The sequence below is a fragment of the Balaenoptera physalus genome (genome assembly GCF_965194825.1).
Source record: "Balaenoptera physalus genome assembly, chromosome: 2".
NCBI classification, from domain to species: Eukaryota; Metazoa; Chordata; class Mammalia; order Artiodactyla; family Balaenopteridae; genus Balaenoptera; species Balaenoptera physalus.
In genome coordinates, this window is record NC_138883.1 from 98,355,295 (window position 1) to 98,379,395 (window position 24,101).

At 36.4% G+C, this 24,101-nt stretch overlaps 1 protein-coding gene and 1 long non-coding RNA gene across 11 annotated transcripts in view; one reads left to right on the top strand and one right to left on the bottom strand.

Annotated features, from left to right (window-relative positions):
• ATOSA (atos homolog A) overlaps nt 1-23,263 on the bottom strand; it is an 85,555-nt gene extending 62,292 nt beyond the window's left edge. The window contains exon 1 of one of the 10 annotated variants that reach the window (XR_014258508.1): nt 7-15,626. Coding sequence is in view for 8 of the 10 variants with exons in the window: in XM_082445445.1 (XP_082301571.1) it covers nt 7-43 (37 nt within the window). In the remaining 2 variants the exon portion in view is untranslated. Of the gene's footprint in view, nt 1-6; nt 15,627-23,119 lie in introns of those variants that run through there. The other 9 variants (XM_082445440.1, XM_082445437.1, XM_082445445.1 and 6 more) reach the window with 9 other exon arrangements.
• The window catches only part of LOC309654339, a 1,078,238-nt gene that overhangs the window by 44,153 nt on the left and 1,009,984 nt on the right, over nt 1-24,101 (top strand). The window lies entirely within an intron of this gene.

Below are 24,101 nucleotides of genomic sequence, written 5' to 3' on the forward strand. Positions count from 1 at the left end.
ACACACCTTCTCTGTGAAGCCCTTTGTTTCCACTGAAAACCATACTGGAATCCTTGTATAAAATAAGTTGCCTTCTGGCTGTCAATAGCTATACAGTCAGTAACTGAGGGATCCAGATGTCTGCAGTGGTTAAAACAAATGTTCAGCAGTGGGTGCTGATTCCGCTTCCCTCTGTGTAAGGTTTTTCACAAAGGCAGCAGAGTAAGAGCTCACATAGCAACAGCACTCACAGCTGATTGGATGGAGGATATGCTCTGCCGCCCCTGCTCGCTAGGTCCACTACAGCTTCCTGTCTGCTTGGCAGCGCTATCTTGTTGTCTTTGCTCCTCTTACCAACTCAGCCGTGTTTAGGCAACGTGAAAGGAAAGATCAGTAGAACGATAATGACAAAGTATTCTAGCATGAGCCCCTAAAATGTGCATCTCTGGGTGCTTTTAAAAGGAGAGAAATTCATAGGGCAAACATTTACTTCAGTCAGTGTTTCACATAAAACTGAGGACAAAGAGGGGTGGTGGAGGGAATCAATTTATTACTTCGCATTTCAAGTAAATCAGGCTCTACCAAGTGAAACCCTCTGAAAACAAAGAATACAAAAATTTTCGACAATTAGGATAAAGCATCAACCTCCATCTACCTAGAACTATGAATTACTTTACAACAAAGTTCACAAATTCCAAGAAAAGCATGCAGGACCAGTTAGATAGTTAAAATGAGACAGGGCCTAAAAATAGTCCTCCCTCAAATTTATGCAGTGCCTTTTAAGAGGGCATGAAAAATTGAGGTTAACAGATTGCTTAGAAAAAGATTTTAAAAGGAAAAAATAATTGCTTAGTAAACTCTTGACAACAAGAAAAGATTTAACTAGGTATCTGCATTAATAATATCTCTTCTTACATAAACGACAATGACATAAAATATAAAACAACGACACTGAGCCTGGATTAATTTATTTTCTCTATCATAAAAGTATCTGGAGACAGGAAGGCATAGGAATTTTTTTTACCCCTAGGTTTCAAGTACTGGGCTTCAATGTACCAATCTACACTATCTCTACAAGCTTTAAGAACAAAAACAAAAATCCATCCCCAATTTAAGAAGATGTTTGGGGGAGTCAATGCAAGTGTAGTAGGAGATAAACAGATATGAAGAATCAGAAAAATTCCTCATTTAGGAAATATTTCCCTTGAACTTCACACAAGCTAGGATAGTGTTTTTCAAACTTTTAAAGCAATGGAACCCTTTTAATTTGCATTCTTCTAATAAAATGCATTATTAGTGGTGGCATTAGGATTTCTATACAGGAGGGGTTTGTGGGAGTAGGCAGAGGCAACAGCAGAAGCATACTGTTTATTACTCAGATCTTTGTTTATGTGGAGTGTCTTGGGGGTAGGGCAGAGAGGCTGATGGAAATGTTGGCACTATTAAAGCACCCCATGAGCACCATGAGGCTATTTTTAAATGAGAGGCTACAAACAACACTGCAGTTTCATATCAGCCCCAGAATCTACAGAATTCCTACCCCTGAAAAAGCTTTTAGGATCTCTGGAGCTCTACAGTATACAAACAAGAGATATAACCCGTAAGAGTTAAGTCTTATTATTACCTTAGTGTAAGGAAAGAACCTGATCCTTGGCTCCACAATTAGCCAGAGGGAGAGCTGCTAAGCCCTCTGAGAAATAACAAGAGAGAAGATGTGTTTAGGAGCACAATAACCTCGGAGCTAAGTGACTCGGAGAAAGAATGGCATAGTAGAGAGAACAAGGACGCTGGAGTCAGGCTGACCAACCTGGGTTCAAAATATGAATCTGCCATTTACAAACAGTAAGACACTATACAAATTACTAAACTACTCTGAGCTTCAGTTTTTTTATCTATAAAATGGAGTTTACTCACAGGACGATTGTGAAGGCTAAAAGGTGCTCTTGGCCAGCCAGACTGCTTTTTTGGTTACTAAGTTTCTTCAAAACTTACGGTCTTCGCAAATACTTACTATTCTTCTTTTGCTAGGACTGGTCTCCCACAACCCCTTCCATTGATAAGTCTCCATTAAATTTCTCTTCCCCGGGGCAGCTTTCTGTGAGCCAAGACTAGTTTCAGGCTCCCTGTACTTTTTTCTTAGTACTTAGCTCACAGAATGTTAAATAATTATTTGCAGAAAGACTGGTTGGACATTCTCCTCCGCGACATTGTAAGTGCTTTAAAGGGAGGTACTACATCTGTCTACATTATTGCTTACCTAACACCGTGCCTGATTTATATTCCACATACTATTTTATTTGATTTCATAACCTTGGGAGGTAAATACAAGTATCATTATCTGCATTGTTCAAATAAGAAAATCAGCTCTAAATGTTTATTTACTCAAGTCATATAACTAGAAGTCAAAGGAAATAAATTTTTTAAAATTTTTGGATGAATAACTATAATTCAAAATTAACTTCTTCCTATATCTTTGAAAAAAAGAATATATAATCTCTAAACTGTTTTAGAATACTTCCTTTCAGTTAGAATTCTTAAACTTTTTAATTAAAGGCTAATGTTAGCCTGTTTCTATAATCTAAAACTACTGATTAACATATACAAAGATAACTTATTGAAAAAATATTAACTTTAATCAGAAATATGTAAATATAAGTGAATAAAATGAACTCCAAGAGATATGCCACCTTAAAAAGTAAAATCCAACCAAGAGATTTATTTAGTGAAATGCTTCCTCTGCTACCAGTTTTCTAAATGGTAAATAAATTTCAAAATGGCACTTTATGTAACTCTGAAGAATGCTTGCTTTTTTTCCTGGTTCATCTTGGTACACAAAGCTATAAATAATCTCAACAGTCTACAAGTTAGGAATCTGAATAGGACTTCCCTGGAGGCGCAGTGGTTAAGAATCTGCCTGCCAAGGCAGGGGACAGGGATTCGAGCCCTGGTCCGGGAGGATCCCACATGCTGCGGAGCAACGAAGCCTGTGTGCCACAACTACGGAGCCTGCGCTCTAGAACCTGCGGGCCACAACTGCTGAGCCCACGTTGCACAACTGCTGAGGCCTGCGTGCCTAGATCCTGTGCTCCACAACAAGAGAAGCCACAGCGATGAAGAGTAGCCCCCGCTTGCCACAACTAGAGAAAGCCTGCACGCAGCAACAAAGACCCAGCACAGCCAAAAAAAAAAAGAATCTGAATAATATAAAATGCTATACTAAGTGCTAGTCTCAGGTTCTCAATTCTCAACACTCAACCATGAAAAACTCCCTTTTTGCCCAGCGTGGTCATAATTGTACTCTCCATAGACCAGCTCAAGAAACATAAATTATTTATATTATACTAATGTAAGGAAATAAATAGGAAAGCAGATCTTCCATAAGAGTTTTTTAAGGTACATATTCCAAATATAAAATGGAAAAATTTGAATTATCAACTGTTTCAGATCATTTGTGTCCTCTGTTAGCAGAAATAATTGGGAACTATCTACTTTTAAGATACCTTAGAGATAACCATGCTAGCTTGGACAGTTTTTAAACAAAAAGATATAGTGCTAGAAGAAAAAAAGAACCCTTCAAAGGTAATGATTACATAGCTGCTATATATGTAGGCCCATGGGCCAGGCATGGTGCTAACTTCTTTACATGCTCATCTCCTCTGACTCTGTGGTAGTTAAGTATCCTCACAGATGAGGAAACCGGCTTGTAACCTGCCCAAGTAAGCAGAACTAAGTGGGCAAAGCCAGGAAGTAGGTCTTCCTAAATCTAATATGTGTGCTCCTAACAATTCCTTTCATAATTACATTTCTATAAGATAAATATGGCATCACATAAGAATAAAGTTTAAATACAGAAATCTCAAGTTAACATTTTCCACTTATTACTCATTCAATAACCACCACTACAGCCCCATTACACCTCAGAACTGTCATTGATACACTACTTATAAAACAGAAAAACAGGATTTGACTGCTAAACAGGGAGCCAGGCTGTAGCTATAGTGAAGGCACAATAAAAGATTCAATCTGTGAAACTTCACTACTTTATGATCACAGAACACATACCTGATTCAGAGAAAGTATAAAGGGAGTATTATAGAAATGAACATTGAACCAGGAACCACAGATCTGGGTTCTAGTCTAAACTCTACCACTAATGAGCTTTGTGATCTTAAGCACTTCTCTGAAATTGCTGACGTCTAAGTCAGGAATCTTTTTTTTTTTTTTTCCTTTTCTTTTCTTTTTTTTCTGCCTGCAATATTGGTATGTTGTCAGGATCAAATAGGACAAGAAACAATTATTTTGGAAACAGCAAAATGCTACACAAATAGGATATTGTCATCCCTGGTGGTCAGTCTTCTAGGGGTCGGCACAGTAAACATGTTTGCACAAAATCCAGTGTAATTACTGAAAAGATCCCTTAAAGCAGCAAGACATAATGGAGAAGAGCCAAACAGTCTAGGGTTCAAGTTCTTTCCACTTAACAAGCTGTGCTATCAAATTATTTAACCTCCCTCAGTCTATTTCTTCATCTGTAAAGTGGGAGTAATAATTTCTCTAAGAGTTATGATCCATCTAGTCCAATACTCGCTCTCAAGCAATTTAAGTTTCCTCTTTGCTTTTGCAAACATCAGCTCTGTAATATGTTACTAAAGAGCAAATGTACATGCATACACACATACACATACCAACAAATAATGGGCAATACATCAGTAGTATTCCATATTAATAACAGTGGGGATAAAATTTAAATCTTGACTACCAAAAACAGATTTTTATGACACTGATATTTTTTAAGTTTGTTAAATGATGTCACTTTGACAACACATTTCACAGCTCACTAACTTATTTGCAAGAAAGACTAAACAAAACTAAATTTTACAGTTTTGGGAATTAGGGAAATTTATGGTTTTTCTAATTAAATCAGAGTTTTTATTCAAAAATTATGCTGTCAGGTCACTACTGGGATAAATTAAGCCATAAAAAGCTATATTAATTTCCACTCACATGGAGATTTCTAGTGATCATTATTGCTGAAATGATTATCCAGTGATGTGTACTTATTATGACGTGGTACCAATAAGCCAAGTGGCCAAACAACAATCCAAACATACTGTGTTTTTAAGAGCTAAAACACTTCTTAAATTTAAAATATTAAAATGTACCTGAGAGACTTAATTGGGATTCTCATCTTTCAAAAGATTTGGGGTTATGATGACCTACATTAGTTCCAGGAGCGGAGCCTTGTTTACAAAATCTAAGATCTTGGAGAGAAGAAAATGTTCTAGCCTGCTTTTTGGCATCACTCATACTACATTGTTTAAAATGAGCTAGAACAGGGATTATTTATAATCTAAGCTACTGGACAAACACTCTAATAATATCTTATCCATACACTAGTCAGATATAATAAGTATCAAGATCAGGTATAAGAATCCATTTTTAATATCCTATAGTACTTGGTCTTAATAAAAATATCATTATTTATTTTCTTTTTTAAAAAATTAATTAATTAATTAATTTTTGGCTGCATTGGGTCTTCATTGCTGCACACGGGCTTTCTCTAGTTGTGGCGAGCAGGGGCTACTCTTCGTTGTGGTGTGCAGGCTTCTCATTGTAGTGGCTTCTCTCCTGTTGCGGAGCACGGGTTCTAGGTGTGTGGGCTTCAGTAGTTGGGGCACACGGGTTCAGTAGTTGTGGCTCTTGGGCTCTAGAGCGCAGGCTCAGTAGTTGTGGCGCACGGGCTTCATTGCTCCACGGCATGTGGGATCTTCCCGGGCCAGGGCCTGAACCTGTATCCCCTGCATTGGCAGGCAGATTCTTAACCACTGCGCCACCAGAGAAGTCCCCTATCATCATTATTAAGTAAAATATGTGCCAGGATGCACATGGGTTTCCCTTTACCTATACCCATATTTCTTTAAAGATATGATCTGGGATGTTGTTAATCTTCTGCTATTATAAAGAATGGTACATTTGATTCAGTCTTAAAAATCTAGAACCAATCAAGGATTTTTTATTCTGATAAAATGATATTTTAGTAAAAGTATTTCCATGGAGATAATGTATCTTACATTTACTTGTCCCTTAGATGATCACAACTTTGTGAAATAAGAATGAAGAAACAGAATCACCTAACCCAGGTTTAATTCCAAGTCCTGGGTTTTTTTTGTTTTTGTTTTTTCCCCCACAACTAGCCATCACTGGTAATGTCATTACCTCTACTAATTATGCCAATAGTCATACAAATGACAGATTCTGCATTTTAAATTTTGGAGAATGTTAACAAAAATCTAGTAAAGTAAATTAGTTATGTGGAATTAAGACAACCTCATGTAGCTTTAAGACTCAATTGCTAAGCCCTCAAAGTTTTAATAATTTACTTGCATTTTAAAAAATTTTGCTAATTTCAGACTATTTCATATAGTCTTGTTTCCAAATGATGTAACTGAACTCTTCTGGCTACCTGTATCACTGCAAACTCTAATGTATCTAAAACTGAATTAATTTTCCTCTGATTAGGATTCACCATTATTATCACTTCCAATTTCCTAAGCTAACAAACTCTGGAGAGAATAAAAATAGCCATTGATTATGTGTTTATTAAGTGCCTGATACAACCACTTTACTCAGGTTATGTCATTACAACAAACCTATAAAGTGAATACTATTATTATCTCAATTTTAACCAATGAGGAAACTGAAGCTCAGAGAAGTTAGGTAATTTGATCAAACTTACATAGAGCAGGTGACAAAACCAGAATTTTAACCCAGGTCTTTCTAGTTCTTTTAAATGCTAAAACAATCTGCAGGACTAAATGTGAAATCAATTTAAGGGGCTGGGACTATCATTTTCATTGTAAATGAAACAGGAAAAAGAAAATATGAGCCACCATTGCATGAGGAAGATTGAGTAATGAGTTTTGCTTAGGAGGAGGGAATGTTGTTATAGGGCAGCAACTTCAGCTGTCTTTGTGGGCAGTCAAAAAAATGTTTAACCTACTGCTCCGTTTGATACTGCCTCTCAGTTACCACCACCCCCTTAATTTGCCCAAATAGGTGTTTGGTTCTTCCTTATCACATTCAACCAACATGGACTTTGGAAGCCTATATTAAAGGCTGATATTAAGTTTTACCTAGTTTGAGAAAGTAGCTGCTAGAGATTTACCACCAGAATGTATGAATTCTGTAACTACTAAATACACTTTTTTGTGTAGAGGGAGAGTTTTCTTTTTCTTCACACAAATGCTACAGTCAACCCGTCAAAGCTTTCCATTTTCAATACAATTTCAGTTTACACAATTATTTTACCCAGCAAGCCAGTGCAAAGTACTTATACTTTGCATACCTTAATAGTTTCTAACCTTTTAGACCAGGAAGGTTTTAGTTGCATCGCCTAGAGGGGAAAATCAACAAGGCCTCATGAACTAAGCACCTCAATTGAAACCTGCACTTACTGAGAATAAATTTCCATTCCTTATTCTCAAAAATGAAATAAAACAGAACAACCAATACATACATACATACCCTATATTCACACCAAAAATATTTGAGACAACCACAAATAGAAAAGGGTAGTGGAACGTCAAAGTTCTACAAGTCTGTGCAGGCCATCTGATACTCTCTTCCTCTGGGCCAGTTCCCCTACTCCCCACCTGTGCCTCTTCCAAAACAGCACAGGGTAACCTCCAGTCCTGATTTGTCTGTTGACTCAGGGAAAAAAAGTCAGGAAAGACTACATTTGACTACAGGTTCCATAGGGCAAAGATCATGTTAGTTCTTGCTCATGATTGTATTTCCACCACATATGTGCCAGGCACATAGCAGGTGCTCAATGAATATTTGTTTCAGGAGAAGAGAGGGAAAGGAATCTAACTATCCAAAGTTTTATCATATTTAACAGTAAATTCTAAAAATGATAAGTCATTTTATCCCTATACTATGTAATTCACTAATTTAAAGTTTATTACAGAAGGCACTGTTCATAAGAATTCAGATGACTTTGAATAAAAATTTTTTTTTGCTAAAATATGTGCATTTTGGTAGAAACATTTTAGAAATCAAGAATTTCTGAAACAAAGTCCAGGTGTTTTGTACCAAATCAAAGCAAACATTCCGTGTTGTCAATCCCTTGATTTAGTATAAGAGTCCACATAAATTATAAAATATTAGATGCAATATCCTACAGAACACAGCTGGGGCAAATTGTCTGCCTTGAGTTATATTTAAGCTAGCTAAATACAGAATAAAATACAAGTTAATGGAAGACAAGATTTGAGTGCACTAGCAGGACAACAGAATGGCTAATAACTAGGGTGAACATAAAATTCTTTGTCCAAAACAATGACACATTTAGAGTGAAAGGAGACAACTGTGAAATAGGATTGAACACAAGCACAACAGGCATAAAACCAGGACCATCCCAGGTAGCATTTAATCCATCCCATCCCCCAAGAAAATGTGAATTTCATGGTTAAAATAGATACATAAAATGGTTAAAAAAAAAAAGATATATAAAATGGTTAACTTAATTTTTTAATATAAATTTTTTATTCACTGATCTGAGTCAAAATATAAAATTTATGATATTTTATGATATCTGAAATACTTTACAACTGTGCATCAGGTTTTTCAAATGTCCTTAAAAAAAAAAAGTTACCATATGCAACTCACTACGTCCTAGCTTTCTTGTCTGAAGGGAAGGGAAAGAAAGATCAGGTCTTCACCCACAAAGCACTGACAGTGATTAAGCACACAATAGGCACTTAAATGTTTTCTCAAACATCTAATAAATGCCAGCTCTGAGCCAAGCATCATAACAGGTGTGAGGGAAGAAGTCAGATGCTGTGCTGCCCTTGGAGAACAAATACTCTAGTGAAGGAAGCCCAAATTGTGGTATGTGTCCTAGTCTTCTTTCATTTCCTAAAGCATGCCAGGCTCTTTCTAAATTCAGGACCTTTGCACATACTACTCCCTTGGCCTGCAATGTTCTTCTCCTCACTCGTTACACAGCTAGCTCCTTGTTCTTACCTCACTTTTTCAGAGAGGCCTTAGCTAATCATCCCAACCAAAGGGGTCTTCTCCCTGCCCTAAGTTGTCACCCTCTTAACCTTTGTATATTTCCTTCAGAGCACTTAGAACATGTACTTACCTTACTTGTTGAAGAAATGTTAATGTATTAACAATAATAGGTAACATTTATTGAATATTTCTTCAGAATCAAATACTATTCTAAGCACTTTACATGGATTACTTCATTTAACTACTATGACAGTCCTTTATTTAGGTACTATTACTAGCCCTGCTTTTCACATGACAAAACTAAAGATGGATTTCCTCTATAATTCTTAATAATAAGCTTACACTATTTCTTGACTTTTAAATTTTAGGCGTTATGTCTAATTTCTTTATATTCCTTTCTCTTTTTAGCAACCCAGTTTCAAGGATTAAATATTTATTTCACTTTGAGTCTATGTATTACCATTTGACTTTCTTTTAAAAGTATGTATATATTACTTGAGAAGAATGTTAAAATATAATCACCTAGCCTTTGTTCCTTTCAAGTTCCTTGAGTAAGGCTGGATGATCATGATGTCATTTCTGATGCCAGAACCTAGAGGCAACTGTGCTCTTGCTAGAGGTAATATAATACAGAAAAATACTCAACTGGCTAGCAGGTAATTTAAGTTTTACTTTTATAGTTAGACAGGTTACTTCTTTTTTGGGGGGTCTTATGTTTTCTCAACTGTAAAAATGAAAGAGACTCACACTCTCTAAGGACCTTTCCAAATCTGATGTCTAGCAATAGCATAACTTTGAGAGTAATTTCAGAATAACAAAAGCATTTTCATGTCCTGAGCTCTTCATAATGGAATTTAATCTGTACCACGATGTAACCTGATGATTTTTTTTTTCATTGTTAGTCATTCAGAGTCCCCTGGCAGATACCTGAACTCTGCAACATAAGCTACAAGAAACAGCACAGGCCAGGGTTGTTATATGCTGGACTACAGAAACATGTCTCCAGGACTAGCATTCAACCAACAGAATAATTACCAAGATTTGAGGATACTTCCTCAAAGGCATAGGTATGTTCCTTATTCCAACTTCTGAAGAGCAAGTATACCAACTTAAGAAGAACACACATGCCCAGAGAAACAATTTTTAAGAAAGGAGTTATGAATGATGGAAAATAAGATTTCCTGCTGTGCTCTTTCTACCACAATACACTGCTGAATAAACCCCTCTTATGACCAAAATTTTTTTCTTGAAGCTTTGGTGTGAAAAGTGTTTATTTGGTTGGGTAGTGGAGAAGATATATGTTCATTCTCTCCTTAACACAGCTAGAAAAGCTTATCAGTGTTGTGGGGAATCTCCTTACTCTTAATGCTCACATGCAGTTGGGAGGTACAAGCGCTTCTAATCCTACAGAGTTCATTAAGTTTCTGCCAGCAATTGTCTGGAATGAGAGAAGGAATCTCCAACTTCATCCTGTTCTTCTCCCCTTTATTTGTTCTAACACACAGCTACTTTAAAATAAACTGTGCAGTTTACTACTCTGACCAAAGAATATCATAAAACAATAGCCATGGTATTATCAGTATTGTGTGCCATCTTAATATTCCCAAGAATTTTCATAAAAGGCAATACATACTAATCCCTCATATATTACAACGAATGGTGGTGAAGGGAAAAACATGTAGAGAAGAAAACAGCCAACAGTAGAGAGGAGTGTCAGGTAATTTTTATAATACCAGGTAATAATGTAATTTTGAGGGCTAAAAAACTGAATTCAAGAATGTCAGACATTCAATAATATCTCTGTTCTGGTTTACAATGAAATTATATAAATGTACTGCCAAATTATTCTTCCAAAAAGTTCTCTTAATCATACGAAACAGTAATTAATGGTGCCCCACTATCGAATGAATGAAGCTCAAAGTCCTTAGCTTGACATTCAAAACCCGAATCCCCTCATTCCTAAGTAACCCTTCCAATTCACATTAGTCTACCTGCTAGCCCTCAAACATCTTTATTGCTCATGTCCTCTCTTCCAATCTTCCCCCTCTTAATCTCTGTAAAATTTCCATCTATCCAAATCATACTGTCTTTTAAGGCTCAATACAGCTGCTGTCTCTGCCAAAAGACAGGTTTTGCCCTGAAATTAATCATACCAGCTGAAATTAACCATTCCCTACGAACTCTGATAGTAGACATTACTTTTACCATTTACTGTATTCAGTTATGAGTATCTTGTATTATGTTTGTTTGTGTGTTTGTTTGTAGTTATCTCATTTGATCCTTCCAATAACCTTGAGAAGTGGGAATAAATATTCCCATTTAGAAACAAAAATGGACACTGTAGAATTAATTCTTACAGTTATAAAACTAACAAATCACAGAAAAATAATGCAAAAAGTTTTCCAGTAATAAGTTTTATGCTGCACCACAAAGATATTAAAATGCATGCAAGCATTCATTCAATGACAAATATTTATTGAGCAGCTACTAAATGCCAGGCACCAGTTCATGCATGGGGGAACACAGCAGTGGACAAACGCCACTAAGTCCCTGCCCTCATGAAGTTTACGCTATTGGGAGAAAAACAAAAAAAGCAAATAAATAAACATAGAACAGCAGGTCAAGTAGTGGTAAGGACTATGAAGAGTAATGCAAAGTCAACAGACAATAAAAGAACTGTACTCTTTTGATAGGATGATCTAGGAAGGCTTCTTTGAGGAGGTGACAACTGAGCAGAAAGTCAAATGAAGTAAAAGACAGTCATGAGACTTATATTCCAAAAGGGAACAGCAAATGAATGTCAAGTCGCCATGGTGCCAATGTGCTTGTGGTGACTGAAGAACAGCAAGATCGATGTGCCTAGAGTACAGGGAACCTTAGAAGAGTACCAAAAAATGAGGCCAGATGGGTAGCATGAAGCTTCAGGATTAAAAATGGAATTCTTCCCAATGCAAAAAAAATTTTAAATATAATTCTTTTTCAATTGAAAAAGTCTTAGAATTTCACCAATACTCATTTTCCTCTTAGATCTACTTAGTCCAGGTAATTTTTTTTAAAAAGCTAAATAAAATAAGGAAAAATCTGCTAAAATCCTAATTAACTGTCCTATTTACATGACCTAATTTTTTTTTCCAGAAGCCAATCATTTTATTTACTTGTACCTTTACATATTCTTATGGTGTACTCCAAAAGCTTTCTAAATGTTGTTCAAACATCAGGGTCTAACTCATTTTCTGTAACAGAAAGCAACTTAGTTCCTTAAAAGGCAGTATGACTATAGACAATACCAGGACAACTAGAGAAATATGAATATAAACAGTATATTAGATATTAGTATTGTGCTAATAGATTTCTTGGGTGGGATAACTGTATTGCAGGTATGTAGGAGAATGTTTTTATTTTTAGGAGACACACAGTGGTATGATGGTAAATGTTTAACAACTAGTTCTGCAAAGAAAAAAAAACAAAGCCCTGGTTTGTAGCACTGCCAATTTCCATGGTGTAAATGCTGGTACCATTGTTGATTTCAAGCAACCAACTTGATGCAGAGCTGGGAAGAAATGTACACAATCAGCTTTCACATGCTGTTACCAGCCAGTTCCATACTGAAGTACACAGGGTTGAAGTGTCATGACGTCTGCCACTTACTCTCAATTTATAGAAACAAAAAACAGAACAAAACAAAAAAGCCCCTATGTCTGTCTGTCTAACCACTTACCTATCTACTGACCTCCCACTCAAGAGAGATAAAACAAAAGTGGTAAGATGTTCACAATCCATGAAAAGTATTTGGATGTTAACTGTATGATTCCAACTTTTCTTGTGGGTTTGAAATAGAGCAAGCAATGTACGGAAGTTTAAAGAAATCCTATGGCCAACTCTTTTGTATGCCAAAAAATTTGTTTGTATATCAAAAATTATTTTGTATGTCAAAAAAATTTTGGGAAGTATACCAAATATGATATAGAGCTTTAACTTAAAGTTATTTTTAAGATCAAAACCTTGGAATTCCCTAGCAGTCCAGTGGTTAGGATTCCACATTTTCACTGCCGAGGGCTCAGGTTCAATCCCGGGAGCTAAGATCCCGCAAGCCGCACAGCGCAGCCAAAAAAAAAAAAAAAGATCAAAACGTTTTTAAAAAAAGCAATTTGCCAATATTGAATGCTAAATTTATACGTTCTCCTACTATTATGAATTTAAGTAGAAGTGACCCACTGGATAATGCAACAAACCATGATATGTCTTCACAAAAGAAAATGGCTGATTTGGTTAAAAAATGTAAAAGAATTCTCTAGATGTCAGGGTAAAGTTTTATCAATATAAATGGCCCGATTTTAGCTATTGTTATCAAATTTTAATTCCATTCAGAATATATAAGTTTAATAAGTGGGAAAATAAAAAATGGGAACTTCATATTAATTTAAAATGTTAATGCCTAACTATAAACTAGTTGTGCTCTCAAAAAGGATAAGTTTTAAAGTCCAAATAATAGTCATACTTTGAATAAATATTATTTATAAATAATAAATAAATAACAATTATAAATAGTTAAGTTATGACTAGATTCCCAGGCTAGCCTACCAAAGGTTTCTTAACCTATAATATTAGCCCATTTCTTACAGCATCATGGAACAAGTGTAAATTCTGGGTCACAGAAGCAGAAGGGCCATGCTCCAAGCACTGAAATCAATCCTAGCTTATATTCTAAAATAAAGAAAAAAGCAATTTGGGGCACCATCTGACCATTCTAATAATTTCCATCAACCTCCTTCTAGTGTCCACCCCCACCCGAATCTCTTTGCCTTAACGTTGCTCTAAATGCTCTTAATGGTGTATGATCACCCAGAAATAGTTGGTGTGCTCCAATTACCTACTTTCCCTCTCCCCTTGCATGCACGTTACAGATGTGTAGTTCAGTACTTGTTTCTAGTTCCTCTAGTTGTATATTCCAGAATACAAGGTTCAGAGTGACAAACAATAAGGGCCTATTGATCTCTTATGCCTTTTATGATTAACTTTCACAACAGAGCACTGAAACATTCATTTCCTCAGTGCAGCTGATCCAAGTTGTGTATCCTTGGAAATAAAACACTCACCAATCTCTATCCTGTGCCAGGCACAAGCTAGGTGCTGAACCATAGGTTCTCAGTTCGTCTTTCCCACAATCCTTAAGGTTGATGTTATTAGAACAAAAAGAACTGAAGTTCTGACAGGTTATGTAATTTGCTCAAGGTCATTTGGCTGATAAGTGCTGAAGTTAGAATTTCTAAGTTTGACCCTAAAGCCTTAGGGTCTTAACTCTTCCTTTTTAGCATGCTGAAATTTGAGCTGATTTTATAACAAAATATGCCTATTATTTCAATAATCCTGAAACATGTATAATTAAATATACATTTATTAATCTAAATGGATCCCTTGTTGGTGTAATTTCAATCAGAATAACAAGGGGAAACTTTAAAAACAGTAAAAACCAGGCACTGTGTGAATGGATAATTTTAGACAGAATGAACCCACCTAAGATACACTTGGGAGCACCTGGCCCTTTGCTCATATGTACAGATGATCCTGTCCATAGGGCAAACCAGTCAACATATATAGCATTTCACACGTTATATAAAGTTCTTTGACACATTATCTTACCTGAAACTCAGAAGCAACACTTTGAGCCCAATACAATTTACAGATGAGAAAACAGGCTTGGAAGTTGACCCAAGTCACAGAACCTGTAAGTGACAGAATGAGCCCCAAATCTAAACTCTAAATCCTTTGAGTCTTTATCCTACTTATACTCAGAAATCTGAAGTTATCCAACAAATTTAATCTCTCTTTCTTTCAAAGAAATAGTAACAGGAACAAATTCAGCATGGTGGTTGGAGAGCAGAGAGCTACCAGCAGATGTCTGTGTGTGGATCATTTGTTAAGTAGATGTATATAAACTGGGGACCACCTATACCAAACAGCTTTTGCCTACTTCGTATTTTACAGCATTTTATTTCAATTTAATCAATTTTAAAATATAACCTTTTTTTAACTTCTTATTTTACATTATAATTTATTAACAATGTTGTGATAGTTTCAGGTGTACAGCAAAGTGATTCAATTATACATATACATGTATCTATTCTTTTTCAACTTCTTTTCCCATTTAGGTTGTCACATAATACTGAGCAGAGTTCCCTGTGCTATACAGTAGGTCCTTGTTGGTTAAATATAACCTTCTTTTAAGGTAAGTTATGGGCAAATATATCTTAAATCTGTTTTTTTAAATTAGGTATAAAGTTGTGATAATAGCCTAACAGTCAATAATGCAAACAAATTCCTAAAGTGAGAGAATTTCAGGTGGTGACACTAAAACAATCAATGATTGCTAATCATCTGCTTCTACTTCTATTTGCTCCACAAATATTGGGATATACTAGTGATTCATTCTTTCAGCAAATATATATTAAGCACCTCCTATGCACCTACGATGTATAAGGCTATCTGCTAGGTGATGGAAATAGAGTTGTGAACAAGAGATAAGGTTCTTGTCCTCATGGAACTTAAAATCAAGTTGTGGAGACAGACAATACGCAAAGAAAAAAATCACAAAATGTGGTAAATGTGGGACTTCCCTGGTGGCGCAGTGGTTAAGAATCCACCTGCCAATGCAGGGGACACGGGTTCGAGCCCTGGTCTGGGAAGATCCCACATGCCGCGGAGCAACTAAGCCCGTGTGCCACAACTACTGAGCCTGTGCTCTAGAGCCCGCAAGCCACAACTATTGAAGCCCGTGTGCCTAGAGCCCGCGCTCCGCAACAAGAGAAGCCACCGCAATGAGAAGCCCGCACACCACAACGAAGAGTAGCCCCTGCTCGCCACAACTAGAGAAAGCCTGCACACAGCAACGAAGACCCAATGCAGCCAAAGATTAAAAAAAAAAAAAAAAAATGTGGTAAATGCTATGAAGGAAACAGACTGCGGAGACACAGAACAATATAGGACACTAATTTAATAAATAATAATAACAGCTAGCATTAACTGAGCACTTTAGAGTAGTCAGAGAACATCTCTCTGAAAAGTGATATTTAAACCAAGGTCAGAAGAATGACAAAGAGCTACCCATGTGATAACTGGGGAGAAAGGCTTTTCAGGCAGAAGAAATAGTGCACACAAACAAGGCTGTGAATGGTCATCGAAAACCTAAAAGGTGGCCAATGGAACTGGGCATGCTGAACAAGGGGAAGAGATGCAAAAAGCCTTATTATAATTTTACTGGATAAGTTTCTTTTATATGAAAAGGAATATATGAGAAATCTCAACTCAGGTTATTGCTAGGTCTGTCTTTGGTATTACACATGGATTAATGTCTAACATTTTGACTAGCTACTGGCATTTTTAGCCAGTCCATCCTGTTTCAGTTTAAAAAGAAAGTCTGACATAATCAACGTCAGATTTTTCACCCATTTGAGCAAAGACAGAATTAACTATTGACAAATTGACTTTGGTTTACCTACTAAGAAAGAAATACTGTTTCCTGGTACTACAATTTTGCTTTCTCATTAAAAAAAAAAGTCAGTATTAAGTTAGAATTTCTAAGTTTAATGTTCCCTCAGTTTTTAAAAACTTCAGCCTTAAATGGGGGGAAAATACTACCATAATTAGGTGCAAAGTTGAGAAGGACAAAAGAATAAATGAATATAAGTATTCTTCATTTAACAACTAATTTTTTTCTATACTTGTTCACAATACAGAATGCTTAGGCCCCATAGGTTTCTTCACATTTTGAAAAGGAAATCAGCTTTTGAGTCACTCTCCCTATGTACACATTAGTCTCTCAATTCTGTCTTCCAATTATCTTTTTTCTCATCCTTCAAAGAAATGACAGTGTTCCACCCACTGAATCACTTCCTTCTTACAGAATGACAGGCAAAAACATAGGGAACCTCTATGTCAGTCCCTTTAGTACTGAATCTCAGAAGTTGTATCAAGCCAGCAATTATTTGACAGCTACTGATGTGTCAAGACCCATCAATGTAAATGGATGAAAGATCAACAGTAGTCATTTTTGGACTTGAGATCACAGGGAGTATACAAAACATATACAGCTTAATTAGCCCCTTTCTTTTGTCCTCCCCAGCTTTCCCTAAATGATTGACTTCTTAATTAGAATATGTCCAATTGTAGCAAGAGCAGTTCACATTTGAATGTCTACTATATCCCAGCCATAGTTCTAAGCACATTACATGCACTAACTTATTTACTCAAAGTAACCCTAAGGCAAGGAACTATTACTTGCTCCATTGTAAAGATGAAGAAGGTGAGGCACAAATAAGACATACAGTTTTCCAAGATCACAATCATTACCAAATCTGTTTTTCATTTTCCTCAGGCCTATTTTAAAACAAATTTGGTCCCAATATCTTATAATGTTTTAATATAACATACTCCTACCAGTCAGAGGGTTAAGAGCATGTACCCAAGCTTATTTCAAATCTGGGCTAGCCCTCTTATTAGCTGCGTAACCTTGGGTAAGTTACCAAACCTCTCTCTCTGACTCAATTTCATTTACCTATAAAATGGAGATGACAATAGCATCTAATTCCTTGAACATTTGTGATGTTTAAATGAGTTACATATATAAACAACTTGGAATAGTGCCTGGCACATAGTATGTAGAAGAGTTAGCTGTTATTAGTAATAGTACCACACCACCTCCACCCAGGGAATTTAGCAAAAGCCTGATCTATTTAATCTAGTCAACACTTCTTTTCCTCTAACATCTGTCATTTGTACTGTCTGACTTACATTGGCTAACAATGAACTATTCTTAGCAAGTAAGCAACACATCTAACTCCCATGCTATTTTTTTCTAGTCCTTACCACTTCTTTCCTCCTATTTCAGTTGCCCAGGAAGAACTCTTTGAGATTAAAATGGTTTGCATTACACTCTAGGCAAGTTCATAAGCCATCGCAATACAAAAGCTAAAGCCTAAATTTGTAACATAATCAAAAAGGGGGTTTCTTAGTCTATTCAGCCTGCTATAACAAAATACCATAAACTAGGTGGCTTATAAAAAACAAGCTGTTTATTTCTCACAGTTATGAAGGCTGGAAAGTCCAAGATCAAGACACTAACAGATTTGGGCGTCTGGTGAGGACCAGCTTTCTCATTAGGCAGCTGTCTTTTCATTATAACCTCAGATGGTGGAAGGGGTAAGGGCACTTTCTTGGGTCTCTTTCATAAGGGCACTAATGCCATTCATGAGGTCTTCACCCTCATGACCTCATCACCTACCAAAGGCCCCTACCTCCTACTACTATCATCTTAGGGATTATGATTTCAACACATGGATTTTGGGGGCACACAAGTATTCAATCTACAGCAGAGGGAAAAAACTAAGCATTCCCCTCAGTTTTAACCTCAAAAAATCAAATTGATTGGTATTTTATTTGTGGAACAGGTTTTGCACTAATAGTTTTTACTTAAGAATTATAAATGACTTACAATATGTGTTCAAATATGAATTGAAACAAAGTATGTTTAAATTATTAATGCCCTTGTACAAGAAAGAAAATAATAAGAAATTAAATAAGTTTATGATTTAATAAGTCAACCAATGTAAGAGGTGGTAGAAAAAAAAAAAAAAGAAAATTATTAATGCCTTGATGATTTCCTAGATGTTATAGGCCTTAACCTTTCATAACAGTTGATAAGCTCAGACAACATTCTTAGAAATGTCTGATGAAGAAACTGTTTCTAACCAAAGCATAAAGCATAGCAAAATTGACATTTATCTTTTATATTAAAAAGATTTTGATTCTACTTAAATTGTTGAACAATACCATGAACTTAGGACTTCTGAAACCTTGGGACTTTTGAAATCAAAACATAAGCTTATATTCTATTATTTTGAAATATATTTTTATAGAAAAAATATGCATTCAAAAACATACAAAATTAGAAATACCATACATTTATAACATAAATAAATATTAAATGTTAAAAACATAAAATGCTTTAATTGCTTCTATGCAAAGACCATACTTTAGACATCTCTTGAAACACTGGGCATTCAATATATAACTAGGATCAGATCCAAACTTTACATCCTTGAGTACAAGGTGCAGTAACATTGTTTAACCTCTCCAGCTGCCCAGCTCTAGTCAGAATTTAACACCATTTAAAAATATATTTCCAGGAAGCTTGGTCCACCCATGCCACCCCCTACATATAGAGGTTAAGATGTAATTGTAATAACAAATGACACAGAAATAAATTACACATACATCAAGCATCCTTTCATAGCTTTTGTATCTTCTCAGATAACTACACATTAAAAGCCTACTAAATCTGCTTGAGCCTTAGCAGGTTACAGGCTATGAATGCAAAACGAAACAAGATACTATTAGGTTATTGCACATTTAACCATTTCTTTACCTCCGTTGAACATATTTTATAACTGACCAACATATAACCGTCTGTAATATCTTGTTTAACATGGTAATTATCATTTATTTAAAACCTAAAATGTGCCAACCAGTGTCGTATTTCTTTCTAACAACTATGAGAAGTTGGATTTATCCCCATTTTACAAAGAACCTGAGACTCTCAGAGATAAAGGAGATTAATGAAGATTACACAGCTAGCAAGTAATGGAACAAGGATACAAATACAGGTCTGATTCCAAAACCTGTGCTAATGATAACATCAAAGACTCATCTTTGGCAGCATTGCACAAGTAATGTTACATAACTGCTTAAAAATTTAAAAAAAGAAAAGAGAAAAAAAAGATTTACCTCAGACTATAGTAAAATTCTATTGACTACTGTGAAACGTAGCCACTGTATAGTAACATCTTAATTATCTGGAAGTACAGTAGAAGGTCTTTTAATTTTCACTTAATCAACTAGCAAGATTGTCCAATGCTTTCCATATCTTCCATAGAAGCAAACTGACAGACATGAGCAGCTAATAAGTTACTTTCCAGTTGCCTGCACACTTCTACTCCTACTAGTTGAGTTGTATGCTTAAGTAGTATCTGATGTTTATTCCCAAACCTGCTTATGCGAATTTATTTTAAAACTATATAAATCAATGAAATGAATGCAAAAAAAGGTTATTTCTGTGAAAACTATGTTGAATGCTTTGGAAAGCACATATTTTGATGAACATAATTTTGATGAATATATATTCCCTCTCCTCCCAAAACAAATTTCTGTTGACTACACAAATATTCTTGTAATTCCTGGTGTACACAGACACCTATAAAATTGTGTGAAACATTAAAAAAGAATTTAACACTTTTTAAATGTAAAATATTCCACCCTTGGATTTTTTTGCAGTCTTATTCTACTTTAAAGAAATCAAAAGTAGGAATCCTAGGTGTACATTTTTGGTGTGGTTTACACAGGAAAGATCATATCTAACTCTGAAAAATAGACCCCATTTCACCCCCAGAAAAGGGCCTTGAGCCTACACCAAAAGACAAGTGAAATAATTAAGGCTGTTATTTTTTCTGATTCCTCATTTAAACTAACTTTTTAGATTAGCCAACCAACTACCACATGCAACCATGTAGGATAAGAGGGTCCTTTTGTACTTAGAAACTTGCTGAAACACAGCTGTATACCACTAAGCAAATATCTCAGAGTTTCTACACTAGAATTTGTATACTTTCTTAGCTTCTGAATGAGTATCTGAAGGTTTTCCTATTTATTCTCATTTTTTAGAGAACTCAGTGCTAAGCATGGTTATCTAGTTCTTTATCCCAGAGACTAAAAGCAGTAAAATTAAAAGGAGACAAGAATAAGCACATTGACAACAAAGACTGTTGACAGCATGGGAATTCAAAAATCAGATCTTAAAAAAAATAGGCTGAAGTGGTTTAAGCTAGAGGGAAAAAAAAAAAATCTCTGTCCACATATCATGATTACAACTGAAAATATTTTTGGCATTTAAAGAGTAAAGTTTCAGTTATCCAGAAAATTAACTCATATAGAATAGTTTCTTAGATACCAATGTAGAAAAAGTGAAGTATTCTGTTGTCAAGCTCTCCCATAATTGTGCCTTGCCAACCACAGGTCAAGAAATCAATTCAATGGGTTATGCAAGCAATTTTTAACAATAGAAATAGAACAGAAAGTACAAAACCACACTGCACATAGTAAGAGTAAGTATGTTTTGTGCAAAGTTTATTTCAGTATTTCTATACTACTTTGCAAAGTAAAAGATACTACTTACCCTAGGTCCTGGTCAAAAGAAAGACATGGGCCTAAAGATTCATATTATAAAATACAGTCACAATATTAAACTTTCAATCGCCTCATTTTTACATCATAATGCTAAAGATAGCTACAATTTTAACGAGAAAAAAGTCACTTCTTTAGGAGTCTTGATGCATAAATGTATTTACTTTTCCTAGTAATCTACATTAATATATAACATTTTATTGTGTTTAGTACTAGTTTTGGCTAAAATAGAGATTGTGTGCAAATACTATTTTTTTAACTGCTTAGGGGACTTCCCTGGCGGTCCAGTGGGTAAGTCTCTGCCCTCCCAATGCAGGGGGTCCGGGTTCCATCCCTGGTCAGGAAACTAAATCCCGCGTGCATGCGGCAACTAAAAGATCCTGCATGCCGCAACAAAGACCTGGTACAGCCAAAATTTAAAAAATAAACAAACAAACAAACCAACAAACCTGCGTAGGACCTTAAAGCAACTTTTACAACAACCAGCAAAACAAAAACAAAAAACAAATAGCGACTCTGATTTTCTTTGCTTGTTTATTTTGAGATGCAATTACTGACCTTGGTGCCATCTTTCCAAAGTCACAGATGAAATCTAAAAGTCTAAACTTGGCATTCTACACAAGCAACCTGCTTAGTAACAATATTCTTGCTAATACTTAATTCATACAAAGCTGATTTTAAGAAACAACCAAACACTTAAAACTAATCCACTAAATTAAGTATGGCTTTCTCCACTTCTTTCTAGTGCATTTTAAGACAATATTACCAAAGATGTATTTTAATAGAAAAGAAAATTTGACTTTCTAATCCAGTTTGAAAAAATATATGGAAAAAATAACCAGTTTAATACATATCTTTTAAAATTTTTTTATTTTATTTTTTAAAATTATCATTTATTGATTGATCGATTGACTGCCATGTTGAGGCCTGTGGGATCTTAGTTCCCCCACCAAGGATCAAACCTGTGCCCCCTGCAGTGGAAGCACAGAGTCCTAACCACTGGACCGCCTGGGAATTTCCCATATCTTTTTTTAAATGAGCATCTAATTCATAAAGATAAATTAACATTTCCAATCCGAAAGTCTCAGATTTGGAAGGAACTCTGTCATCTAGTCCAACTCCCTACCGAATACATTAATCCTCTTCCTACAATGCTCCTTGGACTCAAATTCCCATATGACAAACTCCTAACTACCACTATATTAAAATCTTCTAAAGTTTGTCCTTGCAATGGTCAATCAAAAGTAGATTGATAAATGAGTTTTCAATTCCTTTGAAGTCCTTGAGAAACACAGTGTATGCATTATTCCCATAAGTCCTGAAAATACAGGTTTAGAAAGGAAATGGCACATTTACAGTACTTATTATAGGGATTTCAGTAGCCCTGTGTATATATTGATACACTGGACAAAGCCCTGGAGTACTCTGCGAACTTTTAGAGTTTGCCTAAAGCACAAAAATCAGCAATGACAAATAATATTTGTGAACTCAAACAATCTTAAATTTTCTCAGTTTATCAAGTTCAAATTCTCAAGTTGAAAAAACTTTTAAACTTCTTTAAAATTGAAGTTAGATTGAACCTAAAAATGAGTAATGTAACTCTAAAATGATATCAAGTATTGTGGCAACAGATACAAGTGCTGTTCTTGGCAATTTCATTTTTAATATCTCTTGAAACTAATACTTTGAAGACACTTTTGAAGAATGTATTCTCCCATCTAGTTCCTAACTCTTCCATGCGCCCTTCTCTACCTTACCATCTGGAATCTGTAACAGAAACAAATAATCATACGTAATTCACAAAGAGTTGATCCTGCCGCAGAATTAGGTTAACGTTTCTAAAATGGGGCACAGAAAAAAAAAAAAAATCCTACTTAAATCAATAATTTACCTCGGTCTGGCTTCATTTTCACGCCAATTTCCACCCAAGGTGCTGTGAAATACACGTGTGGGTTCTTTCAACAGGCTCGCCGCCGATTCTGTGGCTACTAATCCGTTTTCAAAATGCTAAAAGAGATCAAAATAAAATTAATCTGGTCTTGCCCTCAACACTCGATCTTGCAAGAAAACTACTGCTAACAGGCCTCTTCCTGGCACTAAGTGCGGTGACAGCACCATCCGCAGGTCTGAAAAAAGCAAAACTCTGCACCGCCTCCCCCATCTCCTCCGGACCAAGCACCCCTCTTCCCCGCCCCTGTGCTCTCCAGGCCAACGTGTCCTTCTTTGACACAGCGTCTCTGAACCAAAAGGAAGATCTATTTATAACCTGAAGGTACAGGCAGGGGAAAAAAAAGAAAGATTCAAGCAACACAAGGTAACTAACCCCTTTGTTAAGAGAAACACCGCTGGGAACAGTGGCACCTCCGCAGTGGCTGGTATAGAAGTGCTCCGACCTGGTGACTTGGGCGCAGGAAACTCTTCAAGACCCCAAGCGCCTCGCCTACAGCTCCGCCCGCCCCGCCGGGCCTCACCTGTGTAATTACCCTCTGGCTAGTCTTCCTGCCTCAACCGCGGCCAAGTTGACACAATGAGAGGGTCAGAAAGAAACGCGAGTCATCTCCTCGTGCCCAGCCCCCAGTCCCAAACGAACTCTACTGGGCTGTCCCGGGTCGCCCCCGCGGCCCTGCGAGGCCGGGCCTGAGGTCGTCCCGGGAAGGTGGTTACGGCCGGGCGCTCGCCCCTGCTCGGCGCAGCCTGCCCGTGCGGCCCCCTTCCGTCCCGCCGCGGCCCCGATTTCCTTCAGCCACGCCGTCCGGAGCGCCGCGCCAGCCCTTTTCCCCGCCGGAGAGTTGTTTTCATGGCTCCCTCGGCCGACCTCTGCTGACTAACTCGCTCTCCTCTCCCGTCCCAATCCCTCCTCCTCTTGGCACTTC